Source organism: Gambusia affinis, linkage group LG09 (genome assembly GCF_019740435.1).
Source record: "Gambusia affinis linkage group LG09, SWU_Gaff_1.0, whole genome shotgun sequence".
Taxonomy (NCBI): domain Eukaryota; kingdom Metazoa; phylum Chordata; class Actinopteri; order Cyprinodontiformes; family Poeciliidae; genus Gambusia; species Gambusia affinis.
In genome coordinates this window covers 6,463,857-6,486,892 of record NC_057876.1, presented here as the reverse complement: position 1 = coordinate 6,486,892, position 23,036 = coordinate 6,463,857, and the positions used below count along the sequence as shown (strand labels likewise).

The window sequence follows — 23,036 nt, the reverse complement described above, 5'->3', positions numbered from 1 at the left end:
ACAAAGAAAGAAAGAAAGAACGTGCCAGTTTTATTTACTTTTTTTTTTTTTTTCCATTTACTGAATGTCACAAAGAAGAAGACTCAACTCAAAGCAACAGGAAAACAAAAAACAACTCACCAGAGACAAATATTAACGGACACATAAGACAAAAAGCATCACTTGTATTTACAGTAAATTGCAATACACTGACAGGTGGCTTCTGTCAGATAGCTTATCTGAAATCTCTTCATTCAGCGCAGAGAATGAAGAGATTCTCTTCATTCAGCTCAGGGGACTAACAGGCCTGAAGATGAACATTTGAGAACTATGATGAGGAAACGTGAGGTCGTCGTTTCTTCTTCCTCCTTTCTTCTAGGTCGCAGCTTTTCAGAGGCGGGAACATTTGATCAAATCCAAACCTCACATGTCAGCGTATGTCAAACTTTCCTTGGGCAAGATTTAAAGTCTGCTTTGCTCCCAGCAGGTTGCCCTTTTTTTTTTTTTTGCATAACAGCAAGTCAGTTCAGTTCAGCTTAAATATCACCTGAATGAAGGCAGCAGAGTCTTGCAAAAGGTTTTGTGCCGCAGAATGTTTTTCATACAGTCACAGACGTCGGCGTATTGATTTGTTTTAGCTGTGTGTTGATGTAAAGTGGAAGGAAAAGTCTATTTTTTTCAAGCGAATGTGTGTAGATTGTATGCTTTCAGAGTTCTTTCTGTGATGCCCCAAAATAAAAACCAGTGGAACCAGTCAGGTGTTATTCAGATAACGAACAGCTTCATGAAGATTAAGGAACACAAGTAGGGACGGGTTTTTGGTCGATTTCCGTTTTTTTCTTTGTTGTTATCTTTGCCAATTTAGCCTGCTATTGAATGCAAATTCTAGAGTGAGGCTGAATATCATGCAACACTTCCAACTAGCATTGTTTTTATGTCAAATTTATTCATGACATTATCTTCCGGACAATGACAACGCCTCAAACAGTGCAAGTTTGTCAATCTTCACAAAACTAAACTCAACCTGTTCACAAGCAGCAAGTGAAAAGCACATCAGTCGTGCATTAATACCGAACGGTTTATGAAGTTGTGCTGCAGGCGTCGCTGTCACTGGTCTGTTTTATAAAAGCAACGCTTATTATATCGGTGAGTTATTTTTGATGGATTGGCTGATGTTAAATTTTACAGTTAACATCGTCCAATACCGATTCCATGCCAATAATATCGTGCATCCCTAAACACAACCACATAATTCAAGCAGATACTTGTGGATAGGTTTGAAGCTGGGTTAAGATCCAGAAGATCTCATAGAGTTCAAATCATTTTCTAGAAAAACAGGGTGGAATATTGCAAAACCGCAAGGGAGGCAAGACGTGGGCGTCTTAAACGGACAAAAGAGAACTTTAATCAAGAGACGCAGCCAATGGGCTCATGGTAACTCTAGAGGAGCTTCACAGATCCACAGCTCAGGTAGGATAACGTGTTGACTGAATAGGTTCTTAAATATGCAACGTTCATGGAAGAGTGGCATGAGCTATTGGAAGTTTCTTTTACTTTTTGCCACAAGCCAAGAAGGGCGGTAGTCTCCTACTGTAGGATAGATGACCCACGGTCTTGATATGTTCAGATGTCCCTCTGGGTTGTGACTGTGGGGAAATGTGGACATGCAGGACAGCAGGACTTGTTGAGCAGGGTTGAGGACGGGACACAGTAAAGATGTGGTCCGGTCAGAAAAACCCCCAAAATGTAACTTTCTGGCCTACAAGCAAGCATAATCTGTGTTGGAAAGCTAAAACTGGAGATTGGCCTGAACGAATCATTCCCTTGGTGAAACATGGGAGAGGCAGCACCATGCTGTGGGAAGACATTCACTCATCAGAAACTGGACAGCCAATTGGAACGGTTGAAAAGATGGACGGCACCAACCTGCTAAAGGGGCAGTGTTATGTGTTCAGGCACATAGTGACTTTTTACAGCACAATCTAGTAACTATGTCACATTCAGTTGTTATGAAATGTGTACATAATCACACATGACTAAAAAAGAATTGACTTTGCAATTTAACGCTTTGAGATTGGGCCTCCGTCTCTTTAAGAAGGTCCTGCTCTTTTCCACGCTCTTCCTTCATTATGTCATCGCAACAAAGTTTCTATGTTAAGCCCTTAACAACGTCCTTCAGCTGCTGGACTGAGAGAGTTCATATAATAACTTTCACAGGTGTTCACTAATGGCTGCTGTCACTAGTCTGAAGGAGCTATGTGGAAGACGGCGCTTGGTGAGAACAAATGTTTTGGTAACCACAAATGGTTGCCATTGCAGATTAAAGGATTTCTCAAACATGAATAAAAGAATCAAGGCGACACTCTCCAGGTATATTTTCGACGAGGCATTGTAACATGATATAAAGCTTCACAAAGTCAATTTTACAAAACACTGTCCCTTCAGAGACTCAGACAGCAGCGGATTGGGTTAGCTTAAACCTTGTTTATGAGAACGACCCAATCAAAGTGGAAAAGTCAATCCAATTGAGAATATCTGGCAAGACTGGTGTCCACAGATGGTTCCACTTTACAATTACGCACTTGTGTTTTCTCAAAAAGAGAAAGACACAGAAATAGACAATTAAGTCTGTGACCAAAACACATGTGAAAGAGTTCAAGAGGCAGTATGAATACTTTTGCAAGGCCCAGTGGGATCTTCTCTCTGCGATGCTAATTGGAACAGGTGCTCTCCATCCTCAGCAGCTTGGCTTGCGTCGGACAGTCTCTCGGGGAGCTTGGCGAGGACAGGATCGAGTTGGAGAAGGATGAGGTGCGCTTGAGGTGCATTCTGAATTCGGCGTTCAGGAAGTAATACAGCAGAGGGTTCAGGCAGCAGCTCATGCTCGCCAAGCAGAGGGAAATGGGGTGAAACTGTTTGACAGCCAGCACGGTGGCGCAGTGTACGACAACCCTCTGCGAGACCATCATGTAGAGCACGAAGTTGATGTGGTACGGGGCGAAGCAGAGCAGGAAAAGAGCCGAGCAGCTCAGGACCATCTGCAGGGCCCGCCGCTTCTCGCCGCTGTTGGCGGGCTTTTCGTGGCTTTTGTCTGGGTGGCCGTTGGAAGTGAAGGACTGGAGTCTGCTGCGCATCGAAGAGCCGGGAGCGACGGAGTCCTGCCGGTTCTGGGGCTGACTGTGGTTGAGAGACCAGGCTATGCGGATGGAGGAGTAGCTGATGCAGGCGAGAGGGATCAGGAATCCAAACAGCTCGCACATGCTGATCAGGCTGACGGCCAGCGGGACGGAGATCTTCCGCATGGGCAGGTCTTTGAAGCAGCTGCCGTTGCTGGATGCGGCGCTGGCGTTTGGAGTGCATGTCGTGCTCAACGGCATGGCGGGGGCGGAGGTGTGCGGGGCGAGGCTCTCGCTGGCGTTGCCGCTCCCGCTGCTCCTCATCAGAATAAAAGGCAAGCAACCGACAGCGACAAACACCCACACCGCCATGCTGATGAGCAGGTCGTAGCGACGCCGCCAGTTGCGGGCGGTGAACGGCTTGAGGAGGAACCTGTATCTCTGCACGCTGATGCACACCTGAAACAGAAAGAGCATGAATCACACCGATACTTTTAGAAACCCAACAAAAATCATCTCGTGACTTTCTGCTCTTCTTAAACTGGCATCATAACGCTTGAGCTTTTTTCTCAATTTAGTCACGTTGTAACCACAAACCTGGGAGTCTTTTGGTGGGATGTCATGTGGCAGACCAACACAAAGCGGCAAATGATTGTGAAGTACAAGAACAGGTAGAAGTGGGTTTCAGAGCACTTTTCAGAAATACACAACAAAAAGAGAAGAGTGGATAGTTTTTCAGTCCGTCACGTGCTTTCAGAAGTAACCTGATTATTAAGTAAAATCCACTCGTGTGTGTGTGGATTCATTTCAGCGTAAATTCAACTGTTCCTTTAAAATAACCAGCAAACGGCATCTGAAGATTAGTGAACAGTTCACAGGGAAATTTGTGGGGAAGTTTAAAGCCAAATTTAGTTATAAAACTAAATACCAAGCTTTATAGCGAAGGGCAGATTTAGGTAGAGTAACCAAAAACTGTGCTCCCGTAAGAGGAGAACTACTTCAACATATTTTTCACTCAAGTAAAAGTAAAAAGTAGCCGTCCAAGAACATAAAAACGTGTTTGGTAAAAGGGCTGCTCAAGTAACATAGAATCTGGGCTGCTGTGGTGGCGTAGGGGATAGCGCGACCCACATTTGGAAGCCTTGAGTACTTGACGCGGCCGTCACGGGTTCGATTCCCGGACCCAACGACATTTGCCGCATGTCTCCTCCCCCCCTTCCTGTCAGCCTACAGAAAATGGATGGATGGACGGATAATGTTGAGCTAAAGTAATTAGCAGTTTCTAGAGATAAACTAATAAGTTTCCCTGGATTCTAAGTTTGTTCTAATTCCTGAATATATAAACTAGACGTTCCTGTTGTAAGTATAAGTACGCCACAATTTATAAGCTAGAAGAAAACCTCCATGCAATCTGCCAGCGCTTCAGTTATTTTGTCAGAAGGAATGGAGAGAGACAAAGTTCTGCTGGCTATCAAACCGGGTTCTAGATTGTCCTTTTTGTACAACACAGCTCTGTTCAACCTTGTGTTGGTCTGTCGCATGAAAACCCCCAAAATATATTGAAGTTAATGGCTGAGCAATAAATCAGTAACTATATATATAAATATTTATATATAAATATATATATATATATATATATATATATATATATATATATATATATATATATATATATATATATATATATATAACAACAGACACATAATCAATATCACTGAAAGCAGAGGAAAGACAGCTCATGCCCAGCTGCTAAATGTTGTTTGGCCAACTAGCTCACGCACTTTGGTTACCTAGCAACAACCTGTTGAGTACGTTGAACAGGAGCAGTTTCAGGTTTCAACACTGTGGCTCATAACTGCTTAAAAATAGAAAAATTATAAAACAGTGACGTGGATTGAAAACTGTGGGTAAAACAGATAAAGTTCACATCACTGGTTTGGCAGCATTTGAGATGTTTAAAACAATATCAATCAATCAATACCGATATGAAGCACTGATGTATTTTCAGCCATGTCGTCAAGCCACAGTTTATGGGTAGAACTTGACAAAAAAAAAAAATCCAAATAATTTCAAGAGGCTTGAGCACTTCTCCAAAAGTTTAGTGTTTGACTTTATGTTGGCATAAAAGGCCAAATCAGTTGGACTTCTCATAATTTCATCCAACGTCTCTGAAATTAAACTACATTAAAATATAGCAAATAATAATAATAATTAAAAAAAAACTGCACTCTTACCAGGAAAAAGATTGCGGCGTACATGTTTAGGTATTTGAGATAAAAGCAGAGCAAGCAGATGCCTTTTCCGAAGGGCCAGGAGTGTGTGAAGTAATAATAGATCCGTAGGGGCAGAGAGAGGACGTGGACCAGGTCTGCAAAAGCCAGGTTGATCATGAATATCACCGCTTTGGTCTTCTTACTGTGGAACGACACAGAGGAGCCGGTTAGTGACTGCAGGACCGGACGCCGTTGCGCAAAGGTTTTGAAACAAAAGCAGTTTCCTTTGGCTTTAACGGCAGCAGATACAATCGATTGAAGGGGTCTTGAGTAACGTTGTGTCTTTTGAAGTGTCTAGCAAAAAGAAATTGCTCTTGCCGGTTAGGGTCAAGGGTTGAAGTCTGACCTACCTGAAGTGTTTGCAGAGGACCCAGAGAGCGGTGGTGTTGAGGAAGAGCCCGGGGACGAAGAGCAGCAGGTAGAAGTAGGTGTACATCTTGTCCATCGTCTGCTCCCAGCAGGACAGGTCATGGTTGCAGGACGGGTCGTAGAGGTTGCTTGAGAACCCGTCTGTCGGTCCAGTTTCGTTTACGGTCATTATGTTGTTGTTCTCTTATTAAATAAGAACACCACCGAGGGCGGGTTTGTCAGATCATGTTCTTAGTCAGCATCACCACTGAAAGAGAGAAGGAAGAGAAGTGTTGCAAAGTACTCAAAACAAACACCGTGAACGTTGATCTGACTTGTTTGCAAACTTTTTCATCTGAATTCATTCTGAGCAGAGTTGGTGAACGTTTCGCCAGTTTCAAACATTTGCTGAAACTGTTTTAAAACTTAGGACATAAAGGGTTAAAGAGACAAACTAATAGAGAAGAGTGTTTAAAAAAACGGGGCCGTCGTGCAGCCCCGCATCCTCACGTGAAGGTTTGGTTTCGCATTGAGCGGGCGTTTTTCTTCCTGCTTCAGAACCCGTTCCTTTGCATCTGCCAACGTTCTCTTACGTTTGGTCCCACATCTTCTACAGTCTGCTGTCTGTAGAAATGTCCTCAAAGCAACCAGTTGTATAAAACCTTTATTTTTACACAGTCACTCACAGAAAAAAAGAAGAAGCTTTATTTAGGTAAATCAATATCTGTGTATGAGAATAGAAAATAATATACAATTCTTGTTAACTCTACTGTCATATTAAGACAGTAGTTTTTTTCCTGTACCATTTTACAGGATGAAACACAAACAGAGGTAGAGGGAGACATTTTCTTTTTGCTCTCTCCTCTTCAGCTCATCTCGTTTTTAGTTTTTGCTTTTCATAGCATTCAGCTCTGAGCGCCGAGGAGGAGAGAAGGTAGATTTTGTGTCTGGGGATTTGGTTGTGAGTGATTATCGTTCTCAGTTTACAGGTAAAACACGCCGGACTTTTTTCTCTTAAAACGTCCTGGTATTTGAAAGAGATGCCAGCCTGGCACTGACTCCACAAAAATTACTGGGGGCATCACTGATCTTGAACTGTGTTTGTGTAGCTGACTGTTAAACTGTATGAGTTTTGTTTTGCCTACATGCAGGTTGGAGAAAATGTTGCAGCGACAACATCATGGGCAAAGACAATAACAAACTCCTTCCCCGGTGAGAAGTGGTCTGAAATTAAACGGAGCGCCGACGATCCAGCCAAATTTGCAGTACCGTAATTCCTCCACACTTGGCGCTATCTGAAAAATTCCAAGAGATTCTGAAAGGGGAGACGTTGCGCTTTCCAGCCAATTTCCGGTTATTACGGTAATTTATCCCCCCACTGTAGCAGGGAGTGAAATTAATCGGCGGGCCGCTCTTTAAATAGACGGTGAATTGTCAAAATAACTTGGAAGAGATTGAATGTAGTGGATTAATGGACAAATATATTTACTCAAGACATTTAAAGAGCTGGGTACAATTAAATTAAGCAAAAATATCGAGGCAGTTTTAAAACTTAGGACATAAAGGGTTAAAGAGACAAATTAATAGAGAAGGGTGTTTAAAAAAAACAACATCTAAAGGTTAAAAACAACTGTATTTAAGTTACAAGGTTTCAGATGTGGAATAATTGTTAGGAGGAGTTAAAACTCTGTTTTTCAATCATTAAATAAAAAAATGGATAAAAATAATTTGCTAAACGAATACGATAAGGTTTTATTTTGCGGGTTTCCCTGCAGACTCACCTGGGATTAATTCAAGACCAATAAATACACAGAAAAGATTCTGCTGTTTAGATTTTGATGACCCTGTGTGAAGGTATAAGTTTGTGTTTTTACCACTGACATTAATTGAAATATTGTTTCTATATTTCCGTATTGGTTCGGTCTTTGTTGCTGCTGTTTTGTTGTCAGGATTGTGGTTTTTTTATTTTAATTTTACTTTTTTGGTGTATGGAAGAGTTAAAAATGGCCGACAATAAATAAATAAACACATAAATAAATAGTCTTATCAATTGTGATAAATTTCCATTTTCCTCCAATCTGTTTATCATCTTTGCTCCCATCCCATCTCTGGCTCTGTTTCAGTAAGACTCCATCCAGCATCTGATTACTGTGTTAATGTTGAACATTTGTACTGGGTTGTTGATTTAATGTATGATGCAGAAAATGTCTGTGTCATTTGACCAGAAGCGCATGGCTCCAGGTAAAGGTCCCAGCAGTTTTGTAGTTTTTAATCAACCTTCCAGTGATTTTTGATTCCATTTTTTAAAAGTTTCTTTGTTCCTCTGGATGTTGCTTCTCTAAACCCGATCAGGCTTATCAACGCCTCACTTTGTCCTGCTGTGGCTCTGGAGATACGGACGCCAGCCAAGGTGCGGCCCTGCCCTGAAATTTACGATCTAACAGCTTAGATGAGGGGTTTTCCTGATAAACCGCAGAGTTAGATTAAAAACATAAAATAAAACTGGTCGTCGTGCAACTGGAAGCATTCCTCTCAGTCCTGTCGGAGAGACCTTCTTGAGATTTCACAACAGGCTGAAATAGTCAGAGTATTAAGTAAGCACTCTGAATTCCCTCTTTAGAAAGCAGCTCAGCTCACAAAGTGTGAAACAAAAGAGTCGTGTGAAATCAAAACATAACAGTTGTCAGGACCGTTAACTGTTTTGCGTGCTCAATAAAGTGTTGACAGTGAAGGTAGCAGATTAAACTTTGATAAAGGCTGCAACAGGAAATCTAAGGGTAGGAGCTAGTTTTTTTTTTTTGTTTGTTTTTTTTTTTTTTTTATCAGAGAAGCATCAGCCTTCCCTCTGTCATCTAGACTGGTCCACACCCTTCCTACACTGGTCCCACAAGAGGAAGACAAAAACAGACCTTTTTTTCTCTCTCTTTCTTTTTGGCCGTTTTGCTGGAAACCTGGACTTGCCTTGACCCCTGACTGCGTTGGTCTTCGGTTGCGCTTGGTTATCCATCATCTACCCGTTTTCCTTTCACTCCGCAAACATCTCCGAACTGAGATACAGAGACGGTCTCCTCATCTTAAAACGTCTTAGATCAGAATTACAAAATGAAAAATCAAAAAAGACAGCAGGACACAGCAGTCAAGACGTCGTTCACACCCTGCGTGCATGAGCATAACAGAAGACTTCAAAACAAACCCTACTCATCAAAAAATGCAAAGCGTGGCAAACCGCAAGGACAAGCAGCCAAACTTCCTCTCAGTCGCTACGTTCAAAGAGAAGGTCGGTCATTACCTTGTGTTGCTTCGTCTTCTCCTGAACTCATCATCGGACGCTGAAGGAAGAGTCCACGACCAGAGACATGTGCTGGCATCCGCATGCTTCGACTGCTTCATCAACACACACCCCTCCTCCGGCTGTACAGTAGCAAACACACACACGCACACACCCTTCCTCTCCTTCCTCTTTCTTGTGCACTGTTTTTGCACGAGACAAAGAGAGTTGTCCGTTGGCTTGTGAAGTCAGAAAATCCCGCGTACTGATGTGGTTTGCCTGCGTAGCTGCAAGAAGAGGTGGCATCTGCTGCGAGCAGATGACTCTTGGTTTCGGAGGTGAGAAATCATGAGGGGAAGAAGAGGAAGCTCTAGCCCTTCAAGGTCTGGTGGGGTGCTTTTCTGCCGTTTGATACGTCACCGACTGCCTAGCAACCGGGTAAATAGCAAAGGCTGACACAGAATCGATTGCACGTGCGGTTAAGAATGAGCAAAGGCAGGCTGAACGTTTGTATTTTCGTTCCTTCTCTTCAACAGGTGTCAGAGCAGCCTCACTCCCTGTGTCATGTGTGCAAATGTTTACTTTGGACCATTGAGTAGTTACAGAAATGCTAATCAGCTTCCCCTGCTACAATACCACTTCCTCTTTTTTTTTTAAACAGTTTAGCAAAAAAAAAAAAAAAGAAGACAAATCAAACAATCTAAGCATTCTGCTATTTTTCCAGCTGTAAGGCGACAGAGGGAAACAGAGGGAAGCTGAAAGTTTATGGCAGGAACATGTGGAGCTTTTTTTAGATGTTCAACACTTACACTTATACTTATAGCTTCTGTCATCATGTCCAAGTCGAGAACCATGAAAACATAGAAAGACAAACATCCAATAATGACTCACCAGGCGTGAGGCTCTTAAAGGTGAGTCAGCGTGGCCCCTGCGTTCTGCCTAGTCCTGCCACTAGATGTCACACTAGCCCAACGCGAAGCAGCTGCTCCTTTTCTTTCAAATCCTGCTGCTTTCCACTTGGAGGCCCAGCAGCTGATTGCTTCCACCATCGGCCTCGCAGGAGATTTTCTTTCATGCTTCAAAGCTCCTGCTCCTCTTATTTCCTGCCCTTCTGTCTGCTGCCCCTCTCAATGCCACCCCTGACCCCGGACTCCACAAAGCGCCCGCTGTTACGAGCCTCTGCGGTTGAAAATAAAATGGTCACGTCGCATGCACACGCCCGGAGGTTGCTGTCAGCGTCAACAGATCGTTTTTAGCCCACTTGGTCGACACACCGTTGCAGGAGACGTTGGTGTCTGAAGGATTAGCAGTGGAGGGTGTGAATTTCTGTCTCTGGATTGCTGAAAAGACTAAACAGTCAGATCCCGGTTGCGGATGTCCATTAGTGCAAGTGCTAGATGCTTGAAAAGCTGCACAGTTTTCTACAAACCATGAGCGCCGGAGGCTTAATGGAGACACGGCAATTTAAAAACAACCCAAGTTTTTTTTATAAAATGTTTTTGCGGTAAGCTTCATTGACCAGAGAGCTTTCTTCCACGTGGTTCCTCGATCTATATGGGTTACTACAAACTGCTAATGAGAGTGTTTATGGTTTTCCTCTCATCAGATGTTGTATTTTATTACCACTCTTTATTGAGCGCCTGATTGAATTGCCTCCAGACTTGAAACATTGTTTTATATCTTGAAACGTCTTAAAATGCAGCCCCACGTTTACCCCTGATCTGATGTGTTGTGTTCGCCGATCATCCTGGTCAACTTATAAAATACATAGAAATTTGAGGGTCAAAGAGATTTGCTGGCTCTGCGAAAGCCAACAAAACAAAAGCTGTTTATATTTCCGCTGTGATCAGGTTGGCAATCCAGAATAAAAAGTTGCCCACGTTTCATTTGTAGAAACTAACGTCAGTTCATCAATTCACATTCTCTCTCTTGGAATCTGCTGACTCAGCACTGTTTGGAGCGTCGGTTTGTGAGGTAAACATGCAGGAGTGTTCATCCGCACTGTGGAATGTGAGCATATTTGTTGCGTGTAAGAGACTTTGAGCAGATCTGCAGTCTAATGCCAGATTAGGGCAGAGAGCCCTCATTCAGAGGCAAACAATGGACCATTGCTCAAGTCATAATAAGCGCTTGGCCTGCGACACGGCACACAGGCCCAAGTCCTCAGACAAGTCAGGAGAATGGAAAAAACTCCTGCAGGAGTGAAACCCTACAGTCCAGGTCACAGGAGGCTTGACTAACCGGTACCGAGCTGGAAAAGGAACGACAAATAAAAGCAAAAAAGAAAATCAAAAAGACACTTAGTTAAACGAAACTTCAACATGACAGACGTTTAATTCAGCAGGTCAACATAATACTGCTTTATACAGTAACACCAGGTCTGACCAAACTGAACTACGACGGAGTGATAGGGCCATGCTAAGAAAAAGGTTTAATAAAATGACACAATGTCACGAGGAGAAAGTCGAAATAACACGAGAACACAGTTGTAATATTTTGAGAATAAAGACACAAGAATAAAGTCATAAAATCATGAATTTATTCTGAAAATAAAGTCACGATTTGATTATAAAGTCAACATTATGTCTTTATTCTCAAAAATATGACAACTTTCTTGTTGAATATTTATTCTAGTATTATTTCAGCATTATTCTTGTACAACTTTCTAAAGTCATGATTTTATCTTGTTAATATTATGATTTTGTTCTTGTATTCTCGTAATTTTATGCCTTTAATTTTGTTTTCAGTTTCTGAGCGCGACCCTGACCCCCCCGCCGAACTGATCAGTGTCACTACATCGATGATGTAACGCACTGCCAGAGCTGAAACTTTCTAAAAATAACGATTTTATTACAAAAGCACTGAACAGCTCATATCAACAAAGTGAATAAGAATCTCCATCTTATGGACAGCTCAGTGTCAGCTTGAGCAGCTCCTTGTCTCTGTCACGGTGGCCCCGGCGTGGCTCTGCCACCCCTCTGCCTGTGTGTGTGTGTGTGTGTGTGTGTGTGTGTTATAACAAACACAGCTACATTCCTCTGTCCTCCAGTGTTGGATTAATCCACAAAGCCCAGGCCAAACCTCAGGACTTACCTCTGGTCTTAGCTAATCTGCTGAGCTATTTGTTTTCCACTTCCACAATTAAACAGCTGATTGTTGTTCAAGTTCAGGGTTCCTCCAGAACCCGCCCGCGACCCGTTTTCACCCCTGACAGCGCCGAGTCATAGCTGGCTGTCGGATATCGGGGCGTCTTTCCCGTTGCTGGACGCGGTCTGAGTGTCCCTGGGGACGGCCGTGTCCTGGGCCTCGTTGTCGCTGCGGGGGATGCTCTCGGGCCTCGAGCCGGACCCCTTGCCACCAATGGTCAGGCTCTTCTTGAAGCTCTCTGAGGTGAAGTAGTAAACCACGGGGTCCAGGCAGCAGTTGAGGCTGGCCAGACACAGGGTGATGGGGTACAGGGTCCGAGCGAACCGCTCCACGGCGCAGTTAGCCAGGGCCTGGGTCCGCACCAGGGCGTACAGGAAGAGCAGGAAGTTGTACGGGACGAAGCAAATGATGAAAATGGTGAGATGGACCACGATCATCCGCAGGACGCGCTTCTTGCTGTCACAGCCGTGGCCGGCGCTGACCGGGCGGCGAAGCGTCCGGAGAACCAGGGAGGAGCACACCAGGTTGGCCAGGAGGGGGAAGAGAAAACCCACGATCTGAGGAAGTACAGGAGAGTTACAGGACATGCAGCGCTTTTCCAAATGACTTATACAGCTGGACAATATGAAAATAAATATATCATAATATCGTCACCTTGGTGAAATATGGCCGGAGTTATTTTTGTTTTTTCAAATTGATTTTTAAGTAAAACTTGTGTTGAAGTTCTCAACACAGGTTTTACATTTTGGTGAAAAATCTTTACTTGAATGTGTATCACTTTCCTTCAGCTCAAAGTAGGGCACCATTTTGCTTTGGTCTATCGTCTACAATCCCAATAATACACAAAGTTTTGGGCTGCTGGGGGCGTGCTGTGGTGGTGTAGGGGATAGCGCGACCCACATTTGGAGGCCTTCAGTCCTCGACGCGGCCATCGTGGGTTCGAATCCCGGACCCGGTGACATTTGCCGCATGTCTTCCCCTTTCTTCTTCCCCCCTTCCTATCAGCCTACTTTCGAATAAGGGACACTAGAGCCCACAAAAGACCCCCTGGTGGGGAGAAAAAAAAAAGTTTTGGGCTGAAAACTCACAAATATGTGAAAAGATTTAAAGCAGAACCTCCCTGCTGTGTATCTCGATGTCTTACTGAATGCCGTTCCGGTAGTGAACGTGTTCGTGCACATCAGCTTACCTCTATGAAGATGGTGATTTTGGAGAGGTAGGTCTTCCAGGTGTTCTTGGAAAATCCTTCGAAGCATGTGGTGGCTCTGTGTCTGCTGTTGATGGTGGAGAAGAAGGTCACCGATATTCCTCCGCCCACGATGGTGAGCCACACGGCGGCGCACACCAGCGCCGCGTTCCTCCTCGTGCGGATGGAGCGCGATCGGAACGGGTAGACTATCGCCAGGAAGCGGTCCACGCTGATGCAGGTGAGGAAGAGCATGCTGCCGTAGATGTTGGTGATGAAGGCCGTCCCTGACACCTTGCAGAGCCCGTCTCCGAAGGGCCAGTTGCGGTTGACGTTGTAGAAGACCTTGAACGGCAGCGTGAAGACGAAGACCAGGTCTGAAAAAGCGAGGTTGGTCATGAACATTGTGGTCTCGTTGCATATCTTCATCCGGAAGCAGAAGACGAAGAGGGCGGCGCAGTTGGTCATCAGGCCCGAAACGAAGACCACACTGTAAACCGTGGAGTACAAGTTGTACTTGAAGGAGTCGTCGATCCCACAATCCTCCACTCCAGTTTCGTTAATCACAAGGCTGGCCATGGTGACGGAAGAGACAAAGTCTTCACTGTAAAAAAAAAAAAAGATACAAATAGATCTTCAGGAAAGGAGCGGAAGTCTGGCTGTCAGCAGGGGACCGTCCGCCGAAGCCCCCTCCAAGTCATCATGGACCCCCAGGCGGACGGAGCCGGACTCAGTCAGGATGCACGGCTGCTCAGATCGCCGGTCCTCCTGCGGAGAGAAAAGGAAACGGCACTCAGGAACTTCCAGACTATAAAAGTTGTTCCCCAGAAAGCAAACCATGAATGTGCACAGCGATAAAAACAAGGAACAAGCTAAATATTAGAAATGTGCATAAAAAGAACAATAGAGGGCTTCAAGACGTCGATCGTACATCAGCACTGCAGAGTAAACCTTTAACATTTACTTCACTTCTGTTTACCTTATGTTTTAAATGTTTAATTCAGTAAATCCATGCAGACTTTTAGCATCAATAATTCAACAACAATCTGTTTTTAATTTCTGGCTCTCACCAGGCAAACATTCCTGATTCAAACTAGCTCCCAGTTAAAAAAAACAAAAATGCTGCCAAGTATTTTTAGCCTAATTTATAGAGCAAATATCTTAGTACACTTGAAATTAAAACCAAACTACCTTTTCAGCAAGATACAGGAGATTGTTTTAAGTCAATGATTCATTAATATTGACATATAAAAAAGTATTATTTCCACTGGTAGAATATTTCTCCTATGGGAAAATGTCTTTGTATCAGTGAAAAAATATGCTGGTGGAAATAGAACTTTTAAATCAATATTAAGGAATTATTGACCTAGAACAGGCTCAAATATGTTGCTGAAAAGTTATTTCTTAGTTAGTTTTGTCTTGTTTCAAGTGTATTAAGATATTTGCACTGGATCAAAACCACTTGGTAGCATTTTATGTGTTTGTGGTGCATAAACCTGAAGGGCTCACAGACGGCAGCATGAAAACCAGGATCTGTTGTGATTCACAGACTTGTTGAATCACAGCCTCCAGGTTTTCTGCTGAGTCTTGGTGGGTTTGGTTTGACTGTTCTGTGGGTTATACAGATTGTTGTGGTCAAGAAGAAGCTTTCTTTGACATTCCTCCGGATCCACGCATTTAAAAATCGGCATCCAGGTGCAAAGAAGAATCTGTGAGCAGATTCCAGCTACTGAATAGGTCCTTTTGGAGGAAACTGCTGTGCAAAATCCAGTTTTTTGTTTGTTTACTTACTGAAATATTTGAATTTGTAATTCAGGGGAAGTGGAGGACTGTAGGACTGTTTTGAGACTGTAAAGCTCCAAACATATCTAAGTAGCTCTCACATTTGTCCAACAAATGATGGAAAATCTGGACGTCCACTTTGCAGTAACTAAAGAACTAAAGTAATTCATACCACCCAAGTAGTAAACTTTATAATATCTACTGTATGCTGGGGAGCTAATTTCTCTCCGTCGCAGTTTTAAAATAAAAGGTTTGACACACAAGGTTTGGGTTTATTAGTCACACATCATGTGTTTAATACCTGCTGAGGCTGGGAATCAGTGGCTAAAGTCAATTGACAACAACATCTGGTACAGAATAATCAATTGCTACGGTAATATCATCGGTAGTGGCAGCCCCAGTCGTTGTAACAAGTTAAACTGGACTTGTTACGTTATAAAACAGAGGTAAGCTGCTCTCCTGTGAAGACCCAGCCGGTTCAGCCTGATCTCCTCTGATGCGCCGCTTTAGCCTGAAGACCTCGTCCTGTGCCAGCTGCACTCTGACATCTTGACTGCATTTTCACACTCCGCCCCCAAAAGCCTCCCATCGACCCTCACAATGGCCTCACTGTACCAATCTGCAGCAAACACACATTTACATATGCAAACGCCTCCACATGAGAGCACACAAGCAGGCAAACACTCACATTTGCCAATCTTCAAACGGGTCTCTGTGTGCCGGGGGTGGGGGGTGGGGGGTGGGGAGGGGGGAGGAGGTACTGGGCCGCCGAACCCCCGACCGAGTCAACCTTGACTTTCTGCTTGAAAGTCGAGGTTTAGATGGTCTACGTTTGTCTGAAGGTGAGAAGGACCTTCAGCTCAGGAGCCAAGCTATGTGAGTAGTGGATTGCAAAAAAAAAAAGGTCTTGCCGAGGGATTTTGGTCCTGAGAGAGTGAATGAGTGCACATTATGCAGCAGGTTGTGGACAGCTGCACAGTTACGAGGGTTTACCCCCACGGCCGGACACAGCAGCGACAGAAACAGGCCTCTGGGACCCGCTGATACGGAGAGATCAAGTTCAGGCCAAGCTCACATCCAGCTGTTCTTTTCTCTCACAGGCAAGGCAGAGAAAAGGGGGACAGAGAGGTGAAGACTGGGGGAAAACAACTTAAAAAAACTTAAACCCACGTCTTGGGATCACAGAGGGTTCTGCTCAGGCTCGTGTCGCCCTGAGAAATACCTTTGAGGACTTCCTAACGGTTCATAGTGATGTTTTAATGAAGAAGAAAAGGATTCACAAACAAATACATGAAACAATGTGTGTATCAGTGGCACCTGTTTGGTTGGAAAAGGATTATAATCTTAGCATTTCTGTGCAGCTCCTCTCAATTATAATCTCCTTTCAGTGATTCTGGGCTTTCTCCCATTGACTTAGATTTCTCCAGTTGATTTTTGAGCAGCCAATCAGCGAGTAGGATAAGTTGTGAACAACAATGTTGATTTTCTTTGCTGTTTATAATTTGTTTTCACAATGGCAGCGAAGGAAGTGAACACTGCTGTTCAGTTTGTGTTGTTCAGGCTTCCAAATATTGAATCAATGAGAACAGCCATCTTGTTGGGATCAGGACTCCTCTCTTGGCAGTAGAGGACAGTTGTTTACTGGCAGCAATTTCTGTTCAGCTTCATAGTGTCAAACTGGCGCGTCGCATACGTCATGGGCAAATGTTAGTGATTACGAAAAATTTCAAACTTTAACAGAGTTCACGTCTCCAGGAAGCAATTGTTTCTCAATAGCCGAGAGTCCAGACCCTCTGGACGAAGTGAAGGTTAGAACAGGGGGCTGGATTTTACCAGGCTATTATAATCTGGATATTTGGCTCTTTTTTTAAGGTAGAACTCACCACTTCTACCTAAAGCTCAACTACCAATCTGTTGGTTATATCAAGGTTTGTAATTTTGCTAAATTTAGTTGCAACTTCAAAGTTTACCCTAGTAACCTTTTCTACGTCGAACGTAGTAAAAGTTCCCATAAACTCTTGCGACATTTCATTGTTTTAGAACAACAACAATACAAAAATGTTCAAGGGCAACAAAATTCAGTAAGGCCTAACTTTAGTGGAAAGATTGGGCGAATAGGGAAAGCAGCCATGATACCTTGACCAAAAGTAGGCCAATGTACCGACATGAAAAACTTTAACAAAAACGTCCTTTATGTTCTTGCTGTTGTTGAATCACTATTTAGTAAAAGTCTTACCCTAAATATTGTTTTGCTTTGTTTGCTTTATGTTAACTTTCCAACTAGAAGAGTTTTCTGTTTATGGACCGCTATGTTGGCAAGTACACTGTTCACTGTTTTGGTTGCCAGAGCTGCCAGTATTTTACCGTATTTTTAAAATAAGCTAAATTTCTGGCATCCAAAACTTCATTGAAACTTCAATGAAGGGCGACTTCACAATTTTTATGCATCTGGATCACACTTGAACTGCTCCTTATTGAAGTTTCACAAATTAGATAAAGGTTTCACAAATTCCACACTTGGTTTAAAATAGTCTGCTATTAGTTGAGAATTATCTAGTCCAGGTTTGAAGAGTCTAGGTGATGTAGTTTTTTAGCTAGAGTAAGTTAAAGATGCTGCTAGTGAAAAATTAGGTGGAATCGCCCTTTAGCCATTTCCCAATTGAAAGCCGCCATTGGAAACCAACTTCAGCTTCATCCAAGCAGCAGGGGCTAACATGCAGTTCTCTTAATGTATGACAGATCCATGGTTTGCATAAAATTAAATAATCCCAAATACATCATTTAATAAAGGACTTCCATAAATGATGGTGGCGTCGGCTGTAGGAGTTTGTCTTGCAATTGAAGGGTTGTCAGTTCGACCCCTGATTTCAGTTTGGTGTGTAAAAGGCATTATTAAAAAAGAAACCAAAATTTCACACCAGCATTCTATTCTTTATAAAAATTAAAAAAAAAACAGTCTGGTTTACCGTTTACATTGTGGATATAAACATCAGCTAAATTTTTTTTATTTTGGCCGATTAGTACCGTTAATTTTAGGATAATTAGCTGCTGGCAATATTACAATATTTTTCTATGAATTTTAAAATTACTTATATTTTTATAATATATTTCTGTGTTTTCTACATTTCATGACTGTCAAAATTACTTGAAATAATTGTTTATTGAGTTATTGTAATTCCATGTATTTTCTACGGTAATAAAATGTTTTGGATATTATGGTCAGTAACTGTTGGTATTTCACCATTTTTTATTTTTTTACCGTAAATTCTCGGAGGTTTATTTTTTTACAGTGTAGCTAAGCCATATTTCATTCACCAAGGTGGGAGCCAGCTTCTTTTTGCGTTATGTTGCAGATGAATTTGAAGCATGTTTTCCCCAGGAGTGGAGAAAAAAATGTCACTTTCCACAAACAAAGTGGTGGACACTCACCGGCAGCTGAGCGGTCGATGACAGCTCACCTCCCGGTCACCGAGGGTTTCCAGTCTGGCGGCGGTGCAGCTGTCAAAGGTCCGGAGCCCCGGTTTTTTTTGGGGGGGGTGGGCGCGGGGGTCTCTTTTTCTCTCGTCACTGGACCAAAACTCTCCAGAACAACTCCCTCGAAGTTTCCCCGCTCCGCTCCGAGGTTGAGTGCCGGCTCCCCGGCGTGAAAAGAGCAGCTTATAAACTTGTAACAAATCCCGCGGGTGTGAGTCCCTCCATTAATCCTGACGACTTGCTCCGTCCGTCCGGACCGCATCACAGCCCGCCGCCCCGAACTGCTGCGCGCGCAAGAGCCTGTGCGCGAGCGTACAGAGGGCCCGCTCGGCCACAGGAAGCGAGACAATAGCACCTCGAGGATGAAGGAGGAGGAGGAGGAGCAGGGCAGTCAACAGTGGAGAAAGAGGAAAGGATGAGGGCCTCCGATTAATCTTCTATCTGTGTTTGCACCTTCATTAGCTCTCAAAATATCTCCATTAAACTTACCATTATCGATCATCTCAGACATGTAACACGTGTATTAAACATATAATTTAGCATTTCTCACGTACAATCCACTGATGAAACCAAACTTGAGCTTTTGGTGTATGATTCCAAAACGCACCCACTGAGGCACATGGTGGTGGCAGCGTCATTATGTGGGCAGGTTTTCTCTAGATGATGCTTAGGATTTTGTCAACATGTATTAAATTCTGAATATGTTTTACACGCAGTCAGTTTGAGAGCAAAACCTTCAGGTGTCTTCAGGAAAGCTGGGAATCTAGAGGGTTTTTACTTTTCGATATCCCGATATACATCCAAGTTAACAAAAGAATAGATTCATGAAAGGAAAATTAAAGTTTTGGATAAAGCCCAGAGCTAAACTCTGACAGAGAGTTTGAGGAGTCACCTGAAGAGACGGCGCTTGGTATTTTCCAATGTTATAGATTAAAATGTTGCAGGTCTATGAAATATGCAACACTGGTTGCTCTCATTTGAAAATAAAACAGTTTGTTGCTTCTGTTGTGGTAAGGATTGGGAGACAGTATGAAAACTTAAATCTAAATCTAATCTGTAGATTCATTACGCTTGAAAAAGTAATGCAGTGTTGTACCTGAAGGGTATCAATATGTGGGATGAAACAGTTCCAGGTTAGAACTGGTCAAATTAGACATTTTCTGCTACTGTCTTTGCATCCAGCTGCTCTGTATTAAAATTACTTTCATATTCCAAACTTTTACATTGTATGCTCAGAGGAGCTGCCACAGACTTTTTTTGTATGGAAGGCACTATCACACCTAATTTATAAGTCAGCAAAATCACTGTAAAATTATGCATTTTTGCATTTTTAATATGTCCATCAGGACAGAGGTTCTTTAGGCTATACTAGGATAATTTGCAGTAGCGTTGTAACAGCCTGAAAATATCATTAGATTTATTTAAAGAGACGTGATGTGCTTGTCTAGGTTCTGACATGAAGCTGACTCTCTTTAAAACGTCCCCACAGACGAAAATGTGACAGACAAAGAAAACAGAATAAAGGCTTAAAATAAATTTACTGTCTACCACAATCGCAACAAGAACAAAAACACTATTAGCAAGGGTGCGTAATATCTCAGGATAACAATATCTTGCTGCTTCAGTTGATCAAAGTGCTGCCACACCATTGTTACAACACAGTCATAATGTCTGAGGCCACCAAAAGAGTTATTTTTAACCAGGTGGCAGGGCGGTGTTGGACAGGTTCCCATTGTTTTCTGGATGGCATTGGGCTATGACCACGTGTGTGTGTGTGTCTGTGTGTGTGCGTGTTTGTTTGTAGTACCTCGTGGGGACCATTGTCCTGACACATACTACATTGTGGGGGCCCACTGCAACTTGTGGGGACCGAAGCCTGGTCTTCACAAGGGAAACACTGTTTTTGAGTCGGGTCAGATTTAGAACTAAGGTGTGAAATGAGTTTTGGTCAGGGTTAGGATAAGGCTAAGGTTTAGGCTGTAGAAATGAATGGATGTCAATGGAAAGTCCCCACAAAGATAGCTGCGCAAACTTGTGGGTGTGTGTGTGTGTGAGCGACGTGCAGATAGAGGCTCTTGACAGAGGGGAAGTGGTCTTTGTGGCCGTCTGGCAGGCTGACCACTCCACAATAGCAGCAGGGAGGACAGGACATCCTGCTCACTACTGAAGTCAGACACACATTACTGTAAGGACACACACGGCCCAACACACACCAGCACATGCCCTTAAAGCCTCCTTAATTAGTGGTGTTGAGGAACATGTGTGTGTGAATGCATGAGCCACACACTGTGATGAAAACAGATTTCCCTTATGGCGTTTCATAATATAATTCCTCCATAGTTTTAGGTTTTGCCATGCCTGATGTGCACAACACCTAAAACTATTGTTACACTGCTTCCTCTTCTGAAGGGTATGTTAGTGCACTGAAAGGTAGGAGCTGTGTGGGGTCTAAATGTAAGGAATAAATGTAAAACATCACTGCATGGTGTTTTGAATAATTAAAGTTTAATGGGATGAATGGTGTGGAACTGTGTTCCATCGCATCATGTTGGGCTATGTTTCTTTAATCAAGGTTGCATTTTCTCATTCTTACAAGTTCTTATGTTGCTTTCAAGTTATACATTTTTGTAAATGGGGATATGGGCACATATGGAGGCTGCTGTGCTATGGCTACCCAATGGAGGTAATTATTCTTTTTTATTTATTCTTCCCTTCTGTGTCCTTAAAGAATCAATCAAAACAAAGCATTTACAGACTGCATTGTTCCCTAAATGTCAGCCTTTTAAAAAATATTTTAGGAAAGAGACAAAGTTCTTAAAAGGGCAGTATCATGTGCTTTCTAGGTCATATTTTTTAAGCATAATCAAGTAACTGTGTTAACTTTAGCTGTTGTAAAAGTGCTGTACTTATCAAATATTACTTAAAAGACATTTTACTGTGTAATTTACCACTTTGAAATTTGACCTCTGTCCCTTTAAGAAGCTTCTGCTCCTCCTGAAACTCTGCCTACAGGAAGTCATCACAACATGGCTCCTCTATTAACCCTTTAACAACGTTTTTATCAGTGTTGCATTGAGAAGTAGCTTGCATGACGAGCTCATCTTAGGTGTTTGCTAATTGCTGCTGACTAATCTGAAGGAGCTGAGTGAGGGAGGGTCGCTTTGTGAGGTGGAAACTTGGAAATTGAAGTTCTGAGGAGTAGCTGCTCCTCAAAGGCGGGGCTACATCCAACCAGGCGTTTTGCACAGCTGAATGGTTGCCATGGAGATTAAAGGACTTCTCAAACATACATGAAAGAGTCAAGGCAACCCCCAGGTATGTTTTTGATGAGGGAATAACATCATAACATGCTGTAAAACTAACATGCTGTAGTATTTCCCCTTAAAATTGCCTATTTTTAATAAATGTTAACCTCAGGCTGGTCACATGTGAACATTTATTAACAGAACAATATGTGAAGGAAGGCACATTATAAGTCAGAGGAACATATCCTTACCACTTAGCTCACCAAGTCATGTTTCCAGACCAATGGTTCCTATCTCCTCACTGAGGGGATTGCTTTTGGAGAAACTGAAGACAACCCTATTTATAAGTAAACCATGAAACAAAGTTCATTCTTTACATTCCTGGCCGTATGTGCATGCAGCACTCAGTCTTGGACCGACAGACAGCTCTTGTCTTTAATGGGCTACGGTGCAGGAAGTACTTCTTAAGGAAAACTTTGGTTTTTTTAGGAGTGAGCAGAGAAATTCTGGCTTTGTTTAGTCTATACAGCCGTTTAAAGCATTTTCCAATATGGAGTGGTCAGTTTGGATCAGGGGCCCATCTGCTTGACTGCAAAGCCTGCAAAGCTGGTGTGAAACATTTCTTATTTGACAGCCTCTGTCCTCGGACTCGGTAGTGATAATAAAAAAAAGCTCTGGACTTCAAACATGTCAGGGATGAAGAGTATCACATTTTGCCTTCTACAAGAGGATTCAGTTTCTGATTATGAGAAACAAAAGTATAAAAACTGTTTGTGTGCTTTTGTCTTGCTTAGACTATAAATGTGTGTCAAATATTTCTCTTTCTCACTGGGTGCTAAAAATGGAAACTTTAAAGAAAAGGTTCAGAATTTATTACTCATCATATTAATTGTTAGGCTTCTTGATTCAGTTTAAATCTAGATTAGTTGTCCTGGAGACTTAAACGTTTTATATAGTGGACATGTTGCATTAATAAAATTTAAGCATGCTCGTATGACCTCCAACCTTTACGGTTATTTGTATAGATGCCTAGGTGTGCCTTTAGCAGGCTTAGCCAAAATGTCTGATTGAGTTGTTTGACTTTAAAGTTTTTAGCAAAGAACCAAATGTTTCTAAGGATTTCAAATTTTAATGTATATTTCCAAATCTTTCCTGTTGGACCTAATATAAATTCCCACACTAGAGTTCAGTAAAGTACCATCTAACTCTTCTAACCCA

General features: G+C 42.7%; 2 protein-coding genes across 6 annotated transcripts; both read right to left on the bottom strand.

Moving 5' to 3' along the window:
- Positions 1 to 617: 617 nt before the first annotated feature.
- p2ry10 (P2Y receptor family member 10) lies at positions 618 to 11,191 on the bottom strand. 5 transcript variants are annotated; one of them, XM_044127521.1, is made up of 5 exons: positions 9,006 to 11,191; positions 6,227 to 8,871; positions 5,719 to 5,984; positions 5,330 to 5,510; positions 618 to 3,554 (listed from the first exon to the last, which is right to left on the bottom strand). In XM_044127521.1, the coding sequence occupies exons 3-5, from the start codon at positions 5,904 to 5,906 to the stop codon at positions 2,691 to 2,693; spliced, it is 1,233 nt and encodes a 410-aa protein (XP_043983456.1). In that variant the 5' UTR covers positions 5,907 to 5,984; positions 6,227 to 8,871; positions 9,006 to 11,191; the 3' UTR covers positions 618 to 2,690. The 5 variants fall into 5 exon arrangements, with proteins under 5 accessions (XP_043983456.1, XP_043983459.1, XP_043983457.1 ...); XM_044127524.1 differs by having other exon boundaries at positions 6,227 to 8,799; XM_044127522.1 differs by having other exon boundaries at positions 6,227 to 8,763.
- A 108-nt stretch (positions 11,192 to 11,299) lies between these two features.
- On the bottom strand, positions 11,300 to 18,908 carry lpar4 (lysophosphatidic acid receptor 4). Its single transcript, XM_044127525.1, has 3 exons — positions 18,529 to 18,908; positions 13,321 to 14,085; positions 11,300 to 12,688 (listed from the first exon to the last, which is right to left on the bottom strand). Exons 2-3 carry the CDS (start codon positions 13,894 to 13,896, stop codon positions 12,206 to 12,208), a joined length of 1,059 nt encoding a protein of 352 aa, XP_043983460.1. The 5' UTR covers positions 13,897 to 14,085; positions 18,529 to 18,908; the 3' UTR covers positions 11,300 to 12,205.
- Between the last annotated feature and the right edge of the window lie 4,128 nt (positions 18,909 to 23,036).